Source organism: Pollicipes pollicipes, unplaced genomic scaffold (genome assembly GCF_011947565.3).
Source record: "Pollicipes pollicipes isolate AB1234 unplaced genomic scaffold, Ppol_2.1 Scaffold_4002;HRSCAF=4701_pilon_pilon_pilon, whole genome shotgun sequence".
In the NCBI taxonomy this organism is placed as follows: domain Eukaryota; kingdom Metazoa; phylum Arthropoda; class Thecostraca; order Pollicipedomorpha; family Pollicipedidae; genus Pollicipes; species Pollicipes pollicipes.
This window is the reverse complement of record NW_023596420.1, coordinates 1,315,868-1,331,284: the sequence shown is the minus strand read 5'-3', so window position 1 is coordinate 1,331,284 and position 15,417 is coordinate 1,315,868. Positions and strand designations below refer to the sequence as shown.

Here is a 15,417-nt window from a genome sequence, read left to right as displayed (position 1 = left end):
TCTCTGTCAAGGCCCGCGAAACCAACCGACAGGCGACCTTTTTGGTCAAAGAGAGCTTCCAGAAGCCGCAAATGACTGGTCTACCCCAACTGAGCCCTTGTGACCCATCCAAAGGAGGTACTATTTCTATTCTATATATATATATATATATATATATATATATATATATATATATATATATATATACTCCGCCTTCTCTTGCGGAGTCTGTGGGACCGACAGGTGACCTGTCAGAGCTTGGACACAGCTCCTTGGACCACAGGCGGTCTCCCTGGTCCGGCCATGCCTGTGGGCTCCGCTGTTTGGCCATGCCGGCGGACCCATGAGACCCACAAGCGGTCTGCCGGCATCGATACAGCCGTGGCCTACAGGCTGTTCCGTCTACTCTGACAGAAGCTGTGTGGTCCGCAGGTGGCCGGCCAATCCTCAGGAAATCCGTGGGACACACAGGGCGACATTTCCAACCCGACACAACCAATGGGGCCCATGCGGTTGTCATCGTGGGTAGACGCCCCCCCCCCCTCCCCCCAAGGGGCCCATGTTGTCATCGTGGCGGATGCCAAATGTGACAGGAAAGACCACTCTCGCACGTCTCCCGCGTGAGCTGCGGCGATCGCGTCACACGGCGCGCCATGAATGCCAGCAGCGCGAGTGGCGCCATGGCGCCGACGGCAAGTGACTGTTGGGATGAACGTGATGAGGATCACACATCGTCGCCAGGTCACCACTGCCACCCGCACGGTGACAAATGACGGCAGCGTTGTTGAGTATGGGCGCTTCAAATTGCACTGTTAGTTGAGGGAGTATACAAGCTGCCGTACATCTTCGGCAGTGTCCGTTTTTTACGGAGGCACTCGATTGTAGGAGGCTTGTTGTGGAAGCGGTGGGAATGGTTTGCATGTTTGATTGTTATTTTCCGCTCGGCTAATGTAACTGGAGTGTATGTAATGTGATAAGTAGGAATGAGGGACTCAGTGTCGGATTGGCTGCTAGGATATGTAGTTATTCGGTAATGCAGACGATTGGATATTTGTTTAGATGCAGAAATTCATTCAGATTATCACGCGATCCCTTCCTTATCAGTAGCACACGTGATAGATTCATCCATGGCTCGCATGTTATGTGGGTTTCTACTACACCTCAACCTAATCTATATTGGCTTGGTTCTGCGTAAAACAGAGAGGCAAAACGAGTAATTCAAAGAAAACATTGCAACTTAAAGCTTTAGTATTATTTCCACTCGAGTAGGTTCCGAGCTATTCCGGCGTTGATACGTTGACACGCTCCTGACCCGGCCTTTCAACAGTCTGCCAAGCTGGCGGAATTCAGCGACTTTAACAGAAGCTATTTTCACATTTTGCCTTCGCTAAGCAGCAGAAACCCGAGCTCTCACATAGCGAAGTGGAGAGAAATATTTCTCTGAGGCGGTCAAAAAGGTTGACTGTAAAGCGCATTGAGATGGGAAATCTGGATATTGGATGCGTTTACTGCTTGAATTCCTTTGCCTTTTAGGATGCATTCAGTGTCAACCAGTCATACACGTAATGTTGTTAGGGATTTTGTGTGAGCATCACGTATAATTGGGGTAGCATTGCTAAGATAAAAACAAAATGATAGGTCATAGACCCGCTTTGTTCGTTTCCCTTTCGCGCTTCAAGTGCTTCGTTGCATCCCATATTATGTTCGTGTGCTGTCAGTGATTTCAAAACGTCACTTGCACTTCTCATGCATCATAATCTTGCCTTTAAAATCTGTCCTGCCTTTCATCTCGACTGCAATGACTGATGAATGACAGCGAGCAGGCCTCCCACCGGGCTGTAGAGGCTTCCATAAAGTACCAATAAAGGGCTCAAGTTTTGGTTTGGCCACATTGCATGCATTCGCTTTTCGCTGGGGAGTCTATGTTTATGCCCTGTGTGTCGTTTTACTTCACATCCCTTTGAGATAAGGCCAATGCAATCTCGAGACCGTAAAACGAAATTGTGTGCGTGTTTTTACAAAAGAATGCGACTTATACAATAGAGCAGTACAGTCTAAAGATGTTTCACGCCCCATGCGTCATCTTGCGCAGAAAAGTACACATGCATTTTGCCGCGATGGGCACGCTTTTGCTACAGTGCGCATTGTGACACCGCCAAATGCACGGCGCTCCTTTCAGCGCACGTTTTTGTTCGGGCCGAGAGCGGATATTGCTGTTGTTTTATGTTTGCTGTTGTTAACAAGCGTTGAGCGGTGTGGCAGTCTGGGGAAGGATAGGCAGATAATTGGGCCGCGAACCAGTGTATGAACAGCTGTCTGCAGTGCAGTGGTACAGTGAGCAGCGAAACAGTGCATGTGTACATTACCTGCTAGTAGCCCGCTGGGATGCGGTGAGAAAGCCCTGCAGGCTCACACACATGTGTGCGTGTGTGTGTGTGTGTGCGTGTGTGCGTGCGTGCGTGCGTGCGTGCGTGCGTGCGTGCGTGCGTGCTAGAGAGAGAGAGAGAGAGAGAGAGAGAGAGAGAGAGAGAGAGAGAGAGAGAGAGAGAGAGAGAGAGAGAGAGAGAGAGAGAGAGAGAGAGAGAGAGAGAGAGAGAGAGAGAGAGAGAGAGAGAGAGAGAGAGAGAAAGAGAGAGAGAGAGAGAGAGAGAGAGAGAGAGAGAGAGAGAGCGAGAGAGAGAGGAGAGAGAGAGAGAGAAGAGAGAGAGAGAGCGAGAGAGAGAGAGAGAGAGAGATAGAGAAAGAGGGAGAGAGAGAGAGAGAGAGAGAGAGAGAGAGAAGAGAGAGAGAGAGAGAGAGAGAGAGAGAGAGAGAGAGAGAGAGAGAGAGAGAGAGAGAGAGAGATCATGAGTTAACGAGAACCAGTAGGGACGCATTCCCGATGACATTTATATTGGTCCAGCGGTCGTCGTTTTCGACATTGAGCCAAGTCCCCAAAGCTGGACCGGATGAGAAAGACGTAAAACATTGCACTATACAGGAGTTATCTGTTCTCTCCACTGGTCTTCTTGCTGGGCCAGACAGCGGCGCGAGCCTCGCCTTGGCCCCGTACCTCCGTATAATCGGCCGGGACGGTTGCGCCGGGCTAGTCGGGTGCCAAGTGCCTGTCGTGTTTATCGGACCAGTGGCAGTGGAGCCGATGGCCAGATCACGCGTCACTCTCCGGCGGGTCAGGCTGCTAGAGCGACAGTTGGCATCCACGGGCTCCGAGCTGAACCACGATCGGGGCGAGTTCATCCGCTTTCGATTCAGCAGCGGATATCTCCACGAGCTCTGAGCTGAACCACGATCGGGGTGAGTTCATCCGCTTTCGATTCAGCAGCGGGTATCTCCACGGGCTCTGAGCTGAACCACGATCGGGGTGAGTTCATCCGCTTTCGATTCAGCAGCGGATATCTCCACAGACTCCGAGCTGCACGATCGGGGCGAGTTCATCCGCTTTCGATTCAGCAGCGGGTATCACATACGCGGGTAAAACGTCGCCACGTCATCGCTCCAAGGAGCCGTCCCTCAGGTCATGTTTGCGGGGAGTATATGGTAACCACGTTACTTTCCGTGTGGCGTGGCGCCGGTCGGCGTGTCGCCAGCCCCGTCGTCATGTGGCGTCACTTGTTCCCTGGGTGTCGGCGGCCGGTGTGGAGGTCATGGCCGCCAGGTGGCAGGTCGGACGGCGCTGCCCGTGCGCCCGTCGTGGAGCCGTCGGAGGCCTGACGGGAGCTTGGCGGCCGCCCCACGCCGGCTGACTGTTTTCGCCGCGTCTGGGGCCGATCGGGTGCGGCTGGAGGCGGACGGGCTGAGCCAGCCCCAGCCGGCGGCGTCTGCCCGCTGCGCCAGGGGCGGACAGGAGACGCGCCCACCCTCTCGGGACCGCTCCACCCCTCTCCGATTGGTGCCTTGATTGGGGGCTATAAACCAGTGGGGAGGCGCCGATGCGGAGGCAGATGATTGGCTGAGCTCGGTGCGCATGCAGCTTCAGTGGTGAATACGTTGGTTGGGTTAGTATTGAGTTATTACGCAGCGTCGTTAGATCAAATGAGATTCCCTGCTATTACCGCAGCGTCGTTCAGTACGGTAGTAGCATAGAAAACATAGCCTGGGGAAAACATAGCGGCATCTAGCTTGATTTCATGAGTGGCACGATGCCCCAGCTGGTTGTCCTCCGATCCGCTCTCACATGGCGCACTGAGTTTGGAGTGAGTTTGGAGCTCAGCACGATGCCCCAGTTGGTTGGACCGTCTGTCCTCCGATCCGCTCTCACATGGTGCGGTGAGTTTGAGGCGTTGTCCTATACCGATGAATAGACGCTCGCCTCCCCTTGACTGGGACGACCTGGAGCCGGTGGCAGCGGCCGCGCTAAAGGTCAGCTGACTCAGAGGGCTGGACGGATCATGCCGAGCATTGCGGCACGCTAAGCCGTCGCTGAAAAATTGTACCGTTGATCCGGAATTTTATGGTCGGATTGTGGGGCCAGGGCTCACGCAACAAGCACTGCTTAGCGTGGGCGCTGATCCAGAAATCCATCCAATCGAAAGTTTTAGATTGCCTTTTAATGATACTTTTGGGTGCTGGCACAAAGGACGTTTCTTACTGCTTTCGGGTGATGTTCGAGCCAGGTCGCAGACAGACGTGGTCCTCCTTTGTCTTGCCACATAGCTCCCAGTGGCAGTTGGGAAAGAAACATGGTGCCCATTCTGGTCTGTACGGGTTTTGAGACGCAGGCCGCTGTCTGTGGCTTTCAGGAAGAACTCAAAGCTGCTCATTGTGCGTGTATCACCAACATCTCATCTCCAGTTCGCATCTCACCTCTGAACAGATCCTATTTGAGAATATCTGTAGGGAAAGCCGATGCACTCCCGGCCCCTGCGGTTCGGTGCCTGGTTTTGGGAATCCGATTACAGTGTCGCTACGAGCATTGTGTACGGCACGGTGAGGCATCTGGCAATGACATTGTGTACGGCACGGTGAGGCATCTGGCAATGACATTGTGTACGGCACGGTGAGGCATCTGGCAATGACATTGTGTCGGTACGGCACGGTGAGGCATCTGGCAATGACATTGTGTACGGCACGGTGAGGCATCTGGCAATGACATTGTGTACGGCACGGTGAGGCATCTGGCAATGACATTGTGTACGGCACGGTAAGGCATCTGGCAATGACATTGTGTACGGCACGGTAAGGCATCTGGCAATGACATTGTGTACGGCACGGTAAGGCATCTGGCCATGACATTGTGTGTGGCACGGTAAGGCATCTGGCCATGACATTCTCTGAATTCAAGTGGGCACTTTGCTTCTATGGACAACTGTGATACGTTAAAAACTTTCCGAGCTATGGCTATGCTTGAAAGTCAATCCCTGACCCCTGACCACCCACCCCACTATGAGGACGTTGTGGTCAAGATGCTGCCTAGCGTGTCAGGCGTGATAAGACGCGATAGCTTGGATGACACAGCATTGGGTTCTACGTGGAGGCTTCGTTGCAATTTCAGCTGGTGCTAAGGCCGCGGTCCGCTAATGTGACCGTCATTGTACATGAAAATTCACCTCCAGGCATGTTCGCAGTCATTCTTGTGCTTTCAAATAGCATTCAGTCGTTTCCTTGTTGCATTGATCTGGTTCCTGAGACTGTAAAGAATATAGATTTCAAAAAATAGGAGGGCTCACATTGCATGGAGAATGCACAGTGAGCAGCCGTGGAAACACGGTTAATCCGAGGTTAATCCGAAGCATACTGCATGTAAGCTCCCGCTCATTGCATGCCAACCGTCAAAAGCATATTGACATAGCGCGTGCTCGCCAGCGTGTCATTCGCCCGTCCGCCATCACCCCGAACACGCGTTAAATAGCGTATATCACCTGCACGACTGCGCATTAGCGCACCAGCGAAGCGAGTGAAGGCGTTTATTGGTGTTCACATTCAGACAGCGCGCCGGGCACGGTTGTATCGACCGTCATTAGCGTGTGCGCCCGCCGGAAGATGGTCTTTCTGGCAATCACGTCCGGACGATTTTGCCGCTATCTTTGAGACCGTCATTGTTGTGATATGAGACTTTGGTTGCCAAGCAACAAACGGAGTAAAAAGGTGATTGGATCTGATGCCGAGGCTTATTACGATGGCAAGTCAGTTGGATGGACCGTATTTTCCTGACCTGCCAAGTATTTCTTGTTGTGCCCTCATATGTTTACGGCTACTTTTAGATGTTTCCCTGTAACATCAGAAAATAATTTATTTATTGAAATGCATTTTGTGACGCTTTGTCATTAGATGATGGTTGTGTCTGTGGACGGGCTATACGCGTAATTCTTCGGCACATGAGATTTTCGATATGCCTGTTTTCGTGTCGTGAAATTTGATCATCTTGCAATTATAAATCGATCAATGCTATAAATGATTTAATGTCTACTCTATCCAGCAGAGGGTTTGTAGTCATCCATATGTTTATACATGAAGGGGAGTCTTCCACATTTGTATGGGGTTTTGAACCAAAAAAGCTATCTTGAAGACCATTCAGTGCAATTCATAGCTATGCCCTAAAAGACCTGAACCCGTCTAGTATCTGAGTTGCATGACTGCGAAGATGTGCAAATCATTTTATGCGCACTATTTCAAGGTGATCCAGGCATCTGTGACCGCATAATAACGTCCTTCAATCTGTTTTCCATTTCATTCGTCATGTGGTGACCAAGGCCAAGACAAATATAATTGTCTGGTCGTTGATATCCGGCGTTGGAGAACATGATGCCCTGATATAACGGCCGTCGGTTGGCTTTCAATCAATGTTTTGTAACGTACCGTCAAGCAATCAAATAATAACGCATTGAGGGGTGTATTTACTAAACAGAGAAATTGTGCTCTCTAGGGCAGTATTTTTCACTTAATTGTGTACCAATAGTCGTAGGTGAGTTTATTTCATCATATATGATGCTTGCTTCATCGTCTTCAAATGTGGAACCTTTCCTTTAGGAGCCCCGAACAAATGCAGCGTCACTAAATCAACCACATTTTCTAATTTCGACAAGCTATGATATTGAACTTATAGTGAGCTTTCCACAACTATACTGAACATATTCAGATTGCAACGGTCCTGATGCACACTGAGCACACAACAGGCGCTCTAGCAAACACTGCAGACGCATCTTTCACCGATGGCATACGAACACGGGCAAACGACTCGCAAGTATACATTCTTGATGTATGGATTCGCGTTCAGTGTGTACGCCTGTCAGTATGTGTGTGGTGTGTGTGTGTGTGTGGTGTGTGTGTGTGCGTGCGTGCGTGCGTGCGTGCGTGTGTGCGTGCGTGTGTGTGTGCGTGCGTGTGTGCGTGCGTGTGTGCGTGCGTGTGTGTGTGTGCGTGCGTGGTGCGTGCGTGCGTGCGTGCGTGTGTGTGTGTGTGTGTGTGTGTGTGTGTGTGTGTGTGTGTGTGTGTGCCCATGGTTGATAGTGACTTCCATTCCACTAGCCTTCCCACATAACCAAATAAACAATTTTCCTAGTTGAATGCATGAATGAATAAAACTTTCTGGGGCTGAACAGCGTCTAAATTACATCCCTGAAATCACTGATATAGTTGACACGGGATCTCTCATCCCGAGTGTCCAGTTCTGAAACCACATCGCACCCTAGATAATGCAGGCCTGGCATCGCGTATACCCCTCGAATCTCAACAATTGCTTCACAAGTCGTCAAGGAAAGTTTTTTTTTTTGTTATTTCGACTTCAGTTAGGCCTTTTTTCGGAAGTCCGGAACTATCGGAGGAGAAAGCTGTGTGGTTGTGTTAAACGCAAGGCCCAGACCAACAGGTCGTACAGCAACATGAAAAATCACGCAGCGGGATATTGTTCTTGTTGGTAATGTTCAACAAACAGAACTAGCTGTGTGTTTTTTGGCCGATGAATGCCTCTCGTTTGTCCACGTGCTCTAAAGTCGTAAATCCAAGCCAACAGCAGAAAATTCCCCCATCCAAGCTCCTCCATCGCAGCGGCCGGACCACCGAGCGACCGTTCAGTCCATTTTGCCGTCCGTGGTCGGACCGGGTGGGCCCCGTTCCGGACTGGGGTCCGTTCCACCGCGCTCGGCAAGCGGTCGGCAGCTATCCGTGCTCCGAGCGGGCGGCCGTGGCAGCGGGCGCCGTTTGGCCGTCGGTAGGCCGCTGCCGACAGCGATACTCGCTGCAACGAACGGCGCCCGGGCGGCGCCTGCGTGCTCATGAATTGGTGACGCCCTCGACCGGTGCGTGATAGAGAAATGCCGCCGGCGCCATCCACAGGAATCGCATCAGGAAAGGTTTGGAAAAGCGTGGCGTTCGAGCTGAGAGGCATGGGATGTGGGCGGAAGAAGTCCGATCAGCACACGTACATGTCAGACGCGTTTCCACTGTGCTCTCTCCCCCCTTAACGACTCAAACGCCGACGCCTGCCGCTTGCCGGTAGCAGTACGCCGCACCCCGGCGCACCCATCGCCCGACCTCTGCCCGATGATGCAGACATCGACGTCGGCCGCCAGCCGGCGCGTCCCATCGCCCTTCCATGCGGCGGTGACACGCCGCCGCCCCGATAGCGGTGCGATGGCGCCCGAGTCGATGGCGGCCTTATGACATCTGCGCTGAGATTGGGTGGGCGCCGGGGAAAGCCGGGCCGCGCGCCGCCCGGCCGTCGGACGGTCGATGGTGACGTCTGTCCCATGACGTCACCCAGATCTCCCCTCTCCCCCTTCCCTATCCTCCTCCGAGCGAGACGTGCTGTCTGGGCCTTAGGAAAATGGGAGATGAATGGTAAACAGGCTTAGATGAACAGCTCAGGCTGGTCCTGAGCTTCTGTATCAGTATGACCTGTAAGGCGCAAGACGTCATGCAGACCTCGTCACATATATAAGGCTGGACAGTTGAGCCAATGATGTGCACTCATTTGTGTGTCCACGAACAGGCAGCGTAGAGCTCGAGTCCGGCGCAGGCTCTGAAAGACCTGCGCACTTGCAATAGATAGAAAATGTATGCATTCCGCAAAATTAACGCGCCCTGTGGTGCTCACTCCGAAATGTAGACAGATAAATTCATACGAATAGGGACTGTGCTGGGCTCAATCAAATTTTCTCATTAAATCTCATCTCATCTCATATCATCTCGTAATACCTCATAACATCTCAGATCATCTCAAATAACTTCATATCATCTCATATTATCACATCTCATTGCAGTTCTTCATCGCATCGTATCATCTGTTCTTGGGAAGCGCTTCAATTAAATAAAAACTAAAGAAATAGAAAAATGGCATTATACCCGCCTGGCGCCTGCGTCCGGTTTGCCACCGCCCTGGCTGGCCGGGCGGCGAGGCGGACCTGACCCGGGACCGGGTCGGGGCGCCAGTGAGCTACGTCCCCCGCCGCGACACCAGGGCGGCAGCGCGCCGCCGCCCTGGCTGGCCGGGCGACGGGCGGGCCTGACCCGGGACCGGGCCGGGGCGCCAGTGAGCTGCGTCCCCCGCCGCGGCACCCGAGTGGCAGCACGCCGCCATCCGAGCGAGGGCGGGACTTCCGGACCGGAGACGGCCGCCGCTGGGGCGCCGCCGGATCGGGAGATTCGCTTGTCCGCTGCAGACGCTCCTGCGGCGAGCGGCCGTGTCCTCTCGGCGGAGCGCAGCACGGCCGCGCCGGGGAGGTCTCCCTGTCAGCAGAAACACAGCCTGGCAGCTGCATGGCTGGCCAGTTTGTTGGGCGCTAAGCCACTTCAAAATTCAGTCCAGCACAGTCTGCGACGTGCATAAAACCCGGCCTACACTCTATGGGATGCTATTGGCAATCATAACACAAATGCTATGATAAAAGAATGCATAAAACTGGAAAAACGCGATGAGCTCTATACTTTCTTTCGGTGCTTAAAACCGACAGACTGTGCTACCCTGATGTGCACGAGCCCGACAATGGTGCCTCCGCCCGCAGACAAGCCGGAGTGGTCGGGGCCGACGCAGAGTGAGGTGTACGGCTACCTGCTAGGCCGGGCCAACCTGACCTGCCAGGCCGAGGCCTGAGCCGCCGCCCAAGTTCTTCTGGTACAAGGACGACCAGATGCTGCTGGACAAGCCCGACTACCAGCAGGTCAACACCGACAGCAAGAGCGTGCTCAAGGTGAGCCGACAGAGGGACTGCCTGCGATGACCGCATCCATTGGCCGTATCGGATGTCCCGTGACCATGTGCCATGTGCCATCACATGTGCCGCCGCCCGGCTTGAGCACCGATATGCGAGCGGAAGGCTGGAGCACAAATGCGAGGCGAGGCGAACGCTTTGTGCATTCGGTATGTGGGTCAATGGAGCGCAGCAATTTGGCAGCTGTATCGCACGCCTCCATGTTTGTGCGGACGTGGCCTTTTAAGTCCATCGGCTGCCTTTTAAGCAAATGGCCTGAATAGTAGTACTGGAGTGGGCGAGGTGTCATTCTATGGCCGTTTGCAGTTTGTGAGTGACATATTTGTCAGCTGCCTTGCAACGATTGTCCAAATGCTCACCATTGACAGCGGACCTGGTAATTTTTGTTGTAATTTGAGACCGATCTGCGCACCGATATCGTCATTTGACGCGAGCCTAACACGACGCGCCGGGCTTTGACAGCAGCGTTGCGCACGGCACCGCCGCAATGTGGCGGCGCCGTCGGAGCCGCCGTCGCGGGCCCCAGCCGCCGCCGCACGTAAATTGGGTCTCAGAACCACACGCAAGCCAACGACTGCGCTCAGCCTCCCGGTGCCTGGCCGTGGTTTCGATGGGATATCGATTTATTGTGATCACGAATGTCTGTTGTTATGCAAGAAAGAAGTAAAATGGCAACAGTCTGATGTCATCAAACATAAATTCGGTGTCAAAAGTAAACTCAAATTGCCCATTGGTGTGAGAAGAGTGGGAAGGGGCATCCCCACACATAGTTCTCAATGTGGGTAGGCCAAGAATATCAAACCCCTTTACATAACTGATCGATGTTTCGCTTACTTCTCTGCTACCAAAAGCCTGTGTGCTCATTTACCCAGTCCACCAGCCATATTCTTCAATACCCATTAGACAGAATTGCTTCATATTGTAAATGGCAACTCCATTTGCTACCATTTACAGCGGGCGACTGGAGATGTTTGGGCACAAATTTCACAATGCTCCAGCATCTAAAGCTACGTTCTGTCTCTTTATAGCTCTGGTTCTTCTGCCTGCCCACTTTCGGGGCTTTCAGGATAGGTTCCTGATGTTCAAGATGGATATGACGCAGGCGTTTGGCGTAGCCTGCTATTTCGAAAGACAAGGGTAGGCATTTTCATATAATGTCGGTGTATCATGTTCGCTTCGTAAAATTACCATTATTGCGCTACTTGCCAGAAATTTTTGAGCGTTACTTGCAATGGCCGCGAGATCGCCGGCGTTTTTGGCATACTCCGTTATTGCGTTATTTGCCTGACGAATATAACGAATGTTCAAGACGGATGTGGCGTAGGCGTTTGGTTAAGTCCGGCTTTTCAGACAAAGGTCAGCTGTTTCATATAATGCCCTGCGTTTCATGACCATAATCATGCATATGCTTGTTATGCATTTTATGAAACTCCAGGAGAATGCTGAACGTTTCAAGCCAAGCCTCACTAAACTGAGGATCGATTATGTAATGTACCCGCTTTATGCTCGATCAGCGTCAGTTGTTCACTGTGTTGTCTCGCAGGACAGAATAACTGCACTAGCTCTTCATGCGTCGTTCATGTGGTTCTCAGCCATTTCAAGCACACGATTCATCCAGAGTAAGTCTTCAGGATAGTGCCAGTACGTCCGAGTATGTATCGGCAGCCGCGGCGGTTAATAACGGTCATCAGAGAGCCATGAATGTACGGCGGGATTTTATCACGTGGACATTTAGAGCAGGGCAAAACAGTGCAGCACATTGGGCTACATGTGCCACGAAGCGCGCGCAATGTGCTCGGCCGAGTGTCTCAAATCTGCATCCCGCGTCAACAAGCAGCCTGACGCAAACGGCGAAGTTTGTTGGTCGCACATCATCAGCGCTTTCTAGGAGGTTTGTTGGTCGCACATCATCAGCGCTTTCTAGGAGGCTTGTTGGTCACACCTCATCAGCGCTTTCTAGGAGGTTTGTTGGTCACGCATCATCAGCGCTTTCTAGGAGGTTTGTTGGTCACACACCATCAGGGCTTTTTCAGAAGTTCGTTGCCCTTCCATTATTGTCTTTGAGTAGTGCTTGCGTTTAGCCCCAATATAGACACATGTCAGTGCCTGCGAGACTACATCTTTTTCCTTTCCATTGTATTCCCTTGTTTCATCTCTAATTTTGTGTTCTCACTTTCTTATTTTGTCCGAACGGCTTACAAAGATAACTGCATGATGCTGCCATTTTGCCCAATTTGACACTTAGTTTTGCCTGCACCTGTATGACGAACTTTTCACATGATATTCACTGCTTCAACGCAGTGTTGTGCATAGCATCGGGCAGCCCTCTCGCCTCCCGCTAACTGCCATTTGCTGGGTCAGCCAGTCGCCTTGGGACTCAGCCCCAGATGCCTGTCACGTGCTGAAGTGGGGTGTCTGGACCGCCCGGCCACGTCTGTGGGAACCGGCATGAATATAAATAAGTGGGGTGATATATACCCCAATGATAAAGCGCACCGAATAGTGAACTTGAAACAGCTGGGAACCACGTGGTCGACACAAGGGGAGTTGGTGCAATCGGCATCACAAGAGGCAAAAGCTCAATGAATGACATTGATTATTTAATTAAACACTTAGAATGAAAGGGCTATATAAAACATAACATACATCACGCACGTGTGTAATGGTGTCGATCTACAATATGGGATAAAACAGTCAGTTGATCTGCGTGTAGCCAGTCAGGCGGATGACCACCGTCGTCGACCGGCAGCGGCCAAGACAGGGTGGCCACCGCCATCGAAGTCAAGCCAGGGTAGCGACCGCCTTCGGCCGACAGCAGCCAAGACAGGGTAGCGACCGCCGTCGAGGTCAAGCCAGGGTGGCGGCCGCCTTCGACCGACAGCAGCCAAACCAGGGTAGCGACCGCCGTCGGCCGACAGCAGCCAAACCAGGGTAGCGACCGCCGTCGACCGGCAGCAGCCAAGCCAGGGTGGCCACCGCCGTCGAAGTCAAGCCAGGGTAGCGACCGCCGTCGGCCGGCAGCAGCCAAGACAGGGTAGCGACCGCCGTCGGCCGGCAGCAGCGAAGGCAGGGAAGCGGCCGTCGTCGGCCGGCAGCAGCCAAGACAGGGTAGCGACCGCCGTCGGCCGGCAGCAGCCAAGACAGGGAAGCGGCCGTCGTCGGCCGGCAGCAGCCAAGACAGGGTAGCGACCGCCGTCGGCCGGCAGCCTTCAAGACAGAGCGGTGGCCGCCGACGGCGATGGGAGGAGGGCGGGCGCGAAATATCTCAAGGTCATTTATTCTGTGACTATTATGTCATTAATTTTATGGTGAAATTCCACCCAGCCGGAGCCCAAGACATGTTTCTGCATGTCCACTTTGGAGGCAGGTGTCTCCCCAACGATACTTAGTATTTTTCGACTTGGAGAATCTGGTTTCCCCATTGGACATGATGCTGAGACCCATGAGTGGTTCTAGGAAATTGGGCACGTAATCTGCTTCCTGAATGGTAAGGATGGGTCGAGAAGATAAAGTCGTGCACCAGGGTAAAGTAGAGGTAGTTATTATTCAGCATAACAGTTAGCAGCTAGGAATTACCCATTGAATTATCCAGGATCATTTACTAATCTCAAAGCTATTAAATGGATTAGTAGCGGACAAATCCGTCCATCTCCTTCCCTTTCCCAGTCGCTGGGCTTTCCTCCCCCAGCACAAGTTCTTTAAATGTATGCTTAGACTCCCCCTTTTGAAGGATTCAGCGTCTATAAAACGCCCAGTATAATTCGTCCTGCGCTTTGCCCTTATATAAAGGTTCATCGGTTGTCACAATAATTGAACAGCTGTCAAACAATGGAAGGTATTTCAAAGGCAGCACTTTCCAAGCCCTGAGGCCAGAATAATTCCCAGGTCGACACATGCTGTAAATTTAGGGTCTGTCTTGTGGCTCCTGTGGTTACAATTACGGAAATTTCGGGAAAGGTTTATGCGAATACTACCACATCTGCCCCACCATACTCTCCCCATGCCCAGACCGAACATCACTGGCGTCCACAGCCGCCACAACGTATTGTCCCCATGCCCAGGCCGAACATCGCTGGCGTCCACAGCAGCCACAACGTATTATCCCCATGCCCAGGCCGAACATCACTGGCGTCCACAGCCGCCACAACGTACTGTCCCCATGCCCAGGCCGAGCATCGCTGGCGTCCACAGCCGCTGCATCATACTCTTTCCATGCCCAGGCCGAACATCGCTGCCGTCCACAGCAGCCACAACGTATTATCCGCATGCCCAGGCCGAACATCGCTGGCGTCCACAGCCGCCACAACGTACTGTCCCCATGCCCAGGCCGAACATCGCTGGCGTCCACAGCCGCTGCATCATAATCTTTCCATGCCCAGGCCGAACATCGCTGACGTCCGCTGTCCATAGCGTTCCTCCGCTGTGAAAGGCGCTGGCGTGCGCTGTCCATAGCGTTCCTCCGCTGTGAGAGGCGCCCGTGTTCGCCATCCAGTGTTCCCCGTTGTGAGAGGTGGCGGTGTTCACCGCCTACAGTGTTCCCTCGTTGTGAGAGGCGCCAATGGCAGCCACCCACAGTGTTCCCCCGTTGTAAGAGGCGTCGCCTGACATCGACCGCAGAGTGTTGTTGCGACGCGGCGCCGTCTTCGGAAGCCGGCTCAGGCCGAGTTCCGGCTGGAGTTTCGCTGAGACGAACAGTTTTATCTAGGCGGCGCGGCATCGAGGCCAGCAGCTTTCGAACGCCGGCGGCGTTAGCCTCAGGGGGAAGGAGCGCGCGATAGATTGGAGATTAGATCTTGATAGAGATGGGGTCTGTGTTTTACTCGTCTCTCACGTGACAAGCAGAGGATGGCGCCGGGTGTCGACACTACAGCTCGTGGCGGGGCTTTCGTGCCTGTGGGAGTTTGGTTGGATCTGACTGGTAAATTGAAGTACGTGCCAAGACGTGACTACTTTTTGTCATGCTTTTCATGGCTTAATCTGTATTTCTTTTTTGATAGGATATCATAAATCATAGGGTGTAATATGAGGAGCATGGGTTCAATAACATGGCATGACATGCAGCCAGGAGTTTTTAGACAGCAACCGCAAAGCCCAGCCGGTCCTTTGCTAATATTTGTCAGGTAGCAACATCGTGGTTTGATGTCTTAAAGGCTTCTGTAAGCAGCCGTTGATCTCAACGGCTTCTGTAACCATTGATACGCCGTGCTTAGTACACGGGGTATCAATCGCGTTGTTTCACCTAAGTTCCCGCGCTATTCCATATGTTGACCTTCGTACTACACCAGGCGCATCA

At 52.7% G+C, this 15,417-nt stretch overlaps 1 protein-coding gene across 2 annotated transcripts in view; it reads left to right on the top strand.

Annotated features, from left to right (window-relative positions):
* Positions 1-15,417, top strand: part of LOC119093169 (fasciclin-2) — a 63,146-nt gene that overhangs the window by 47,547 nt on the left and 182 nt on the right. For both annotated transcript variants that reach the window (XM_037216083.1, XM_037216082.1), the window contains one exon: positions 9,918-10,103. In XM_037216083.1, the coding sequence (XP_037071978.1) occupies positions 9,918-10,006 (89 nt within the window). In that variant the 3' untranslated portion in view covers positions 10,007-10,103. The remainder of the gene's footprint in view (positions 1-9,917; positions 10,104-15,417) is intronic.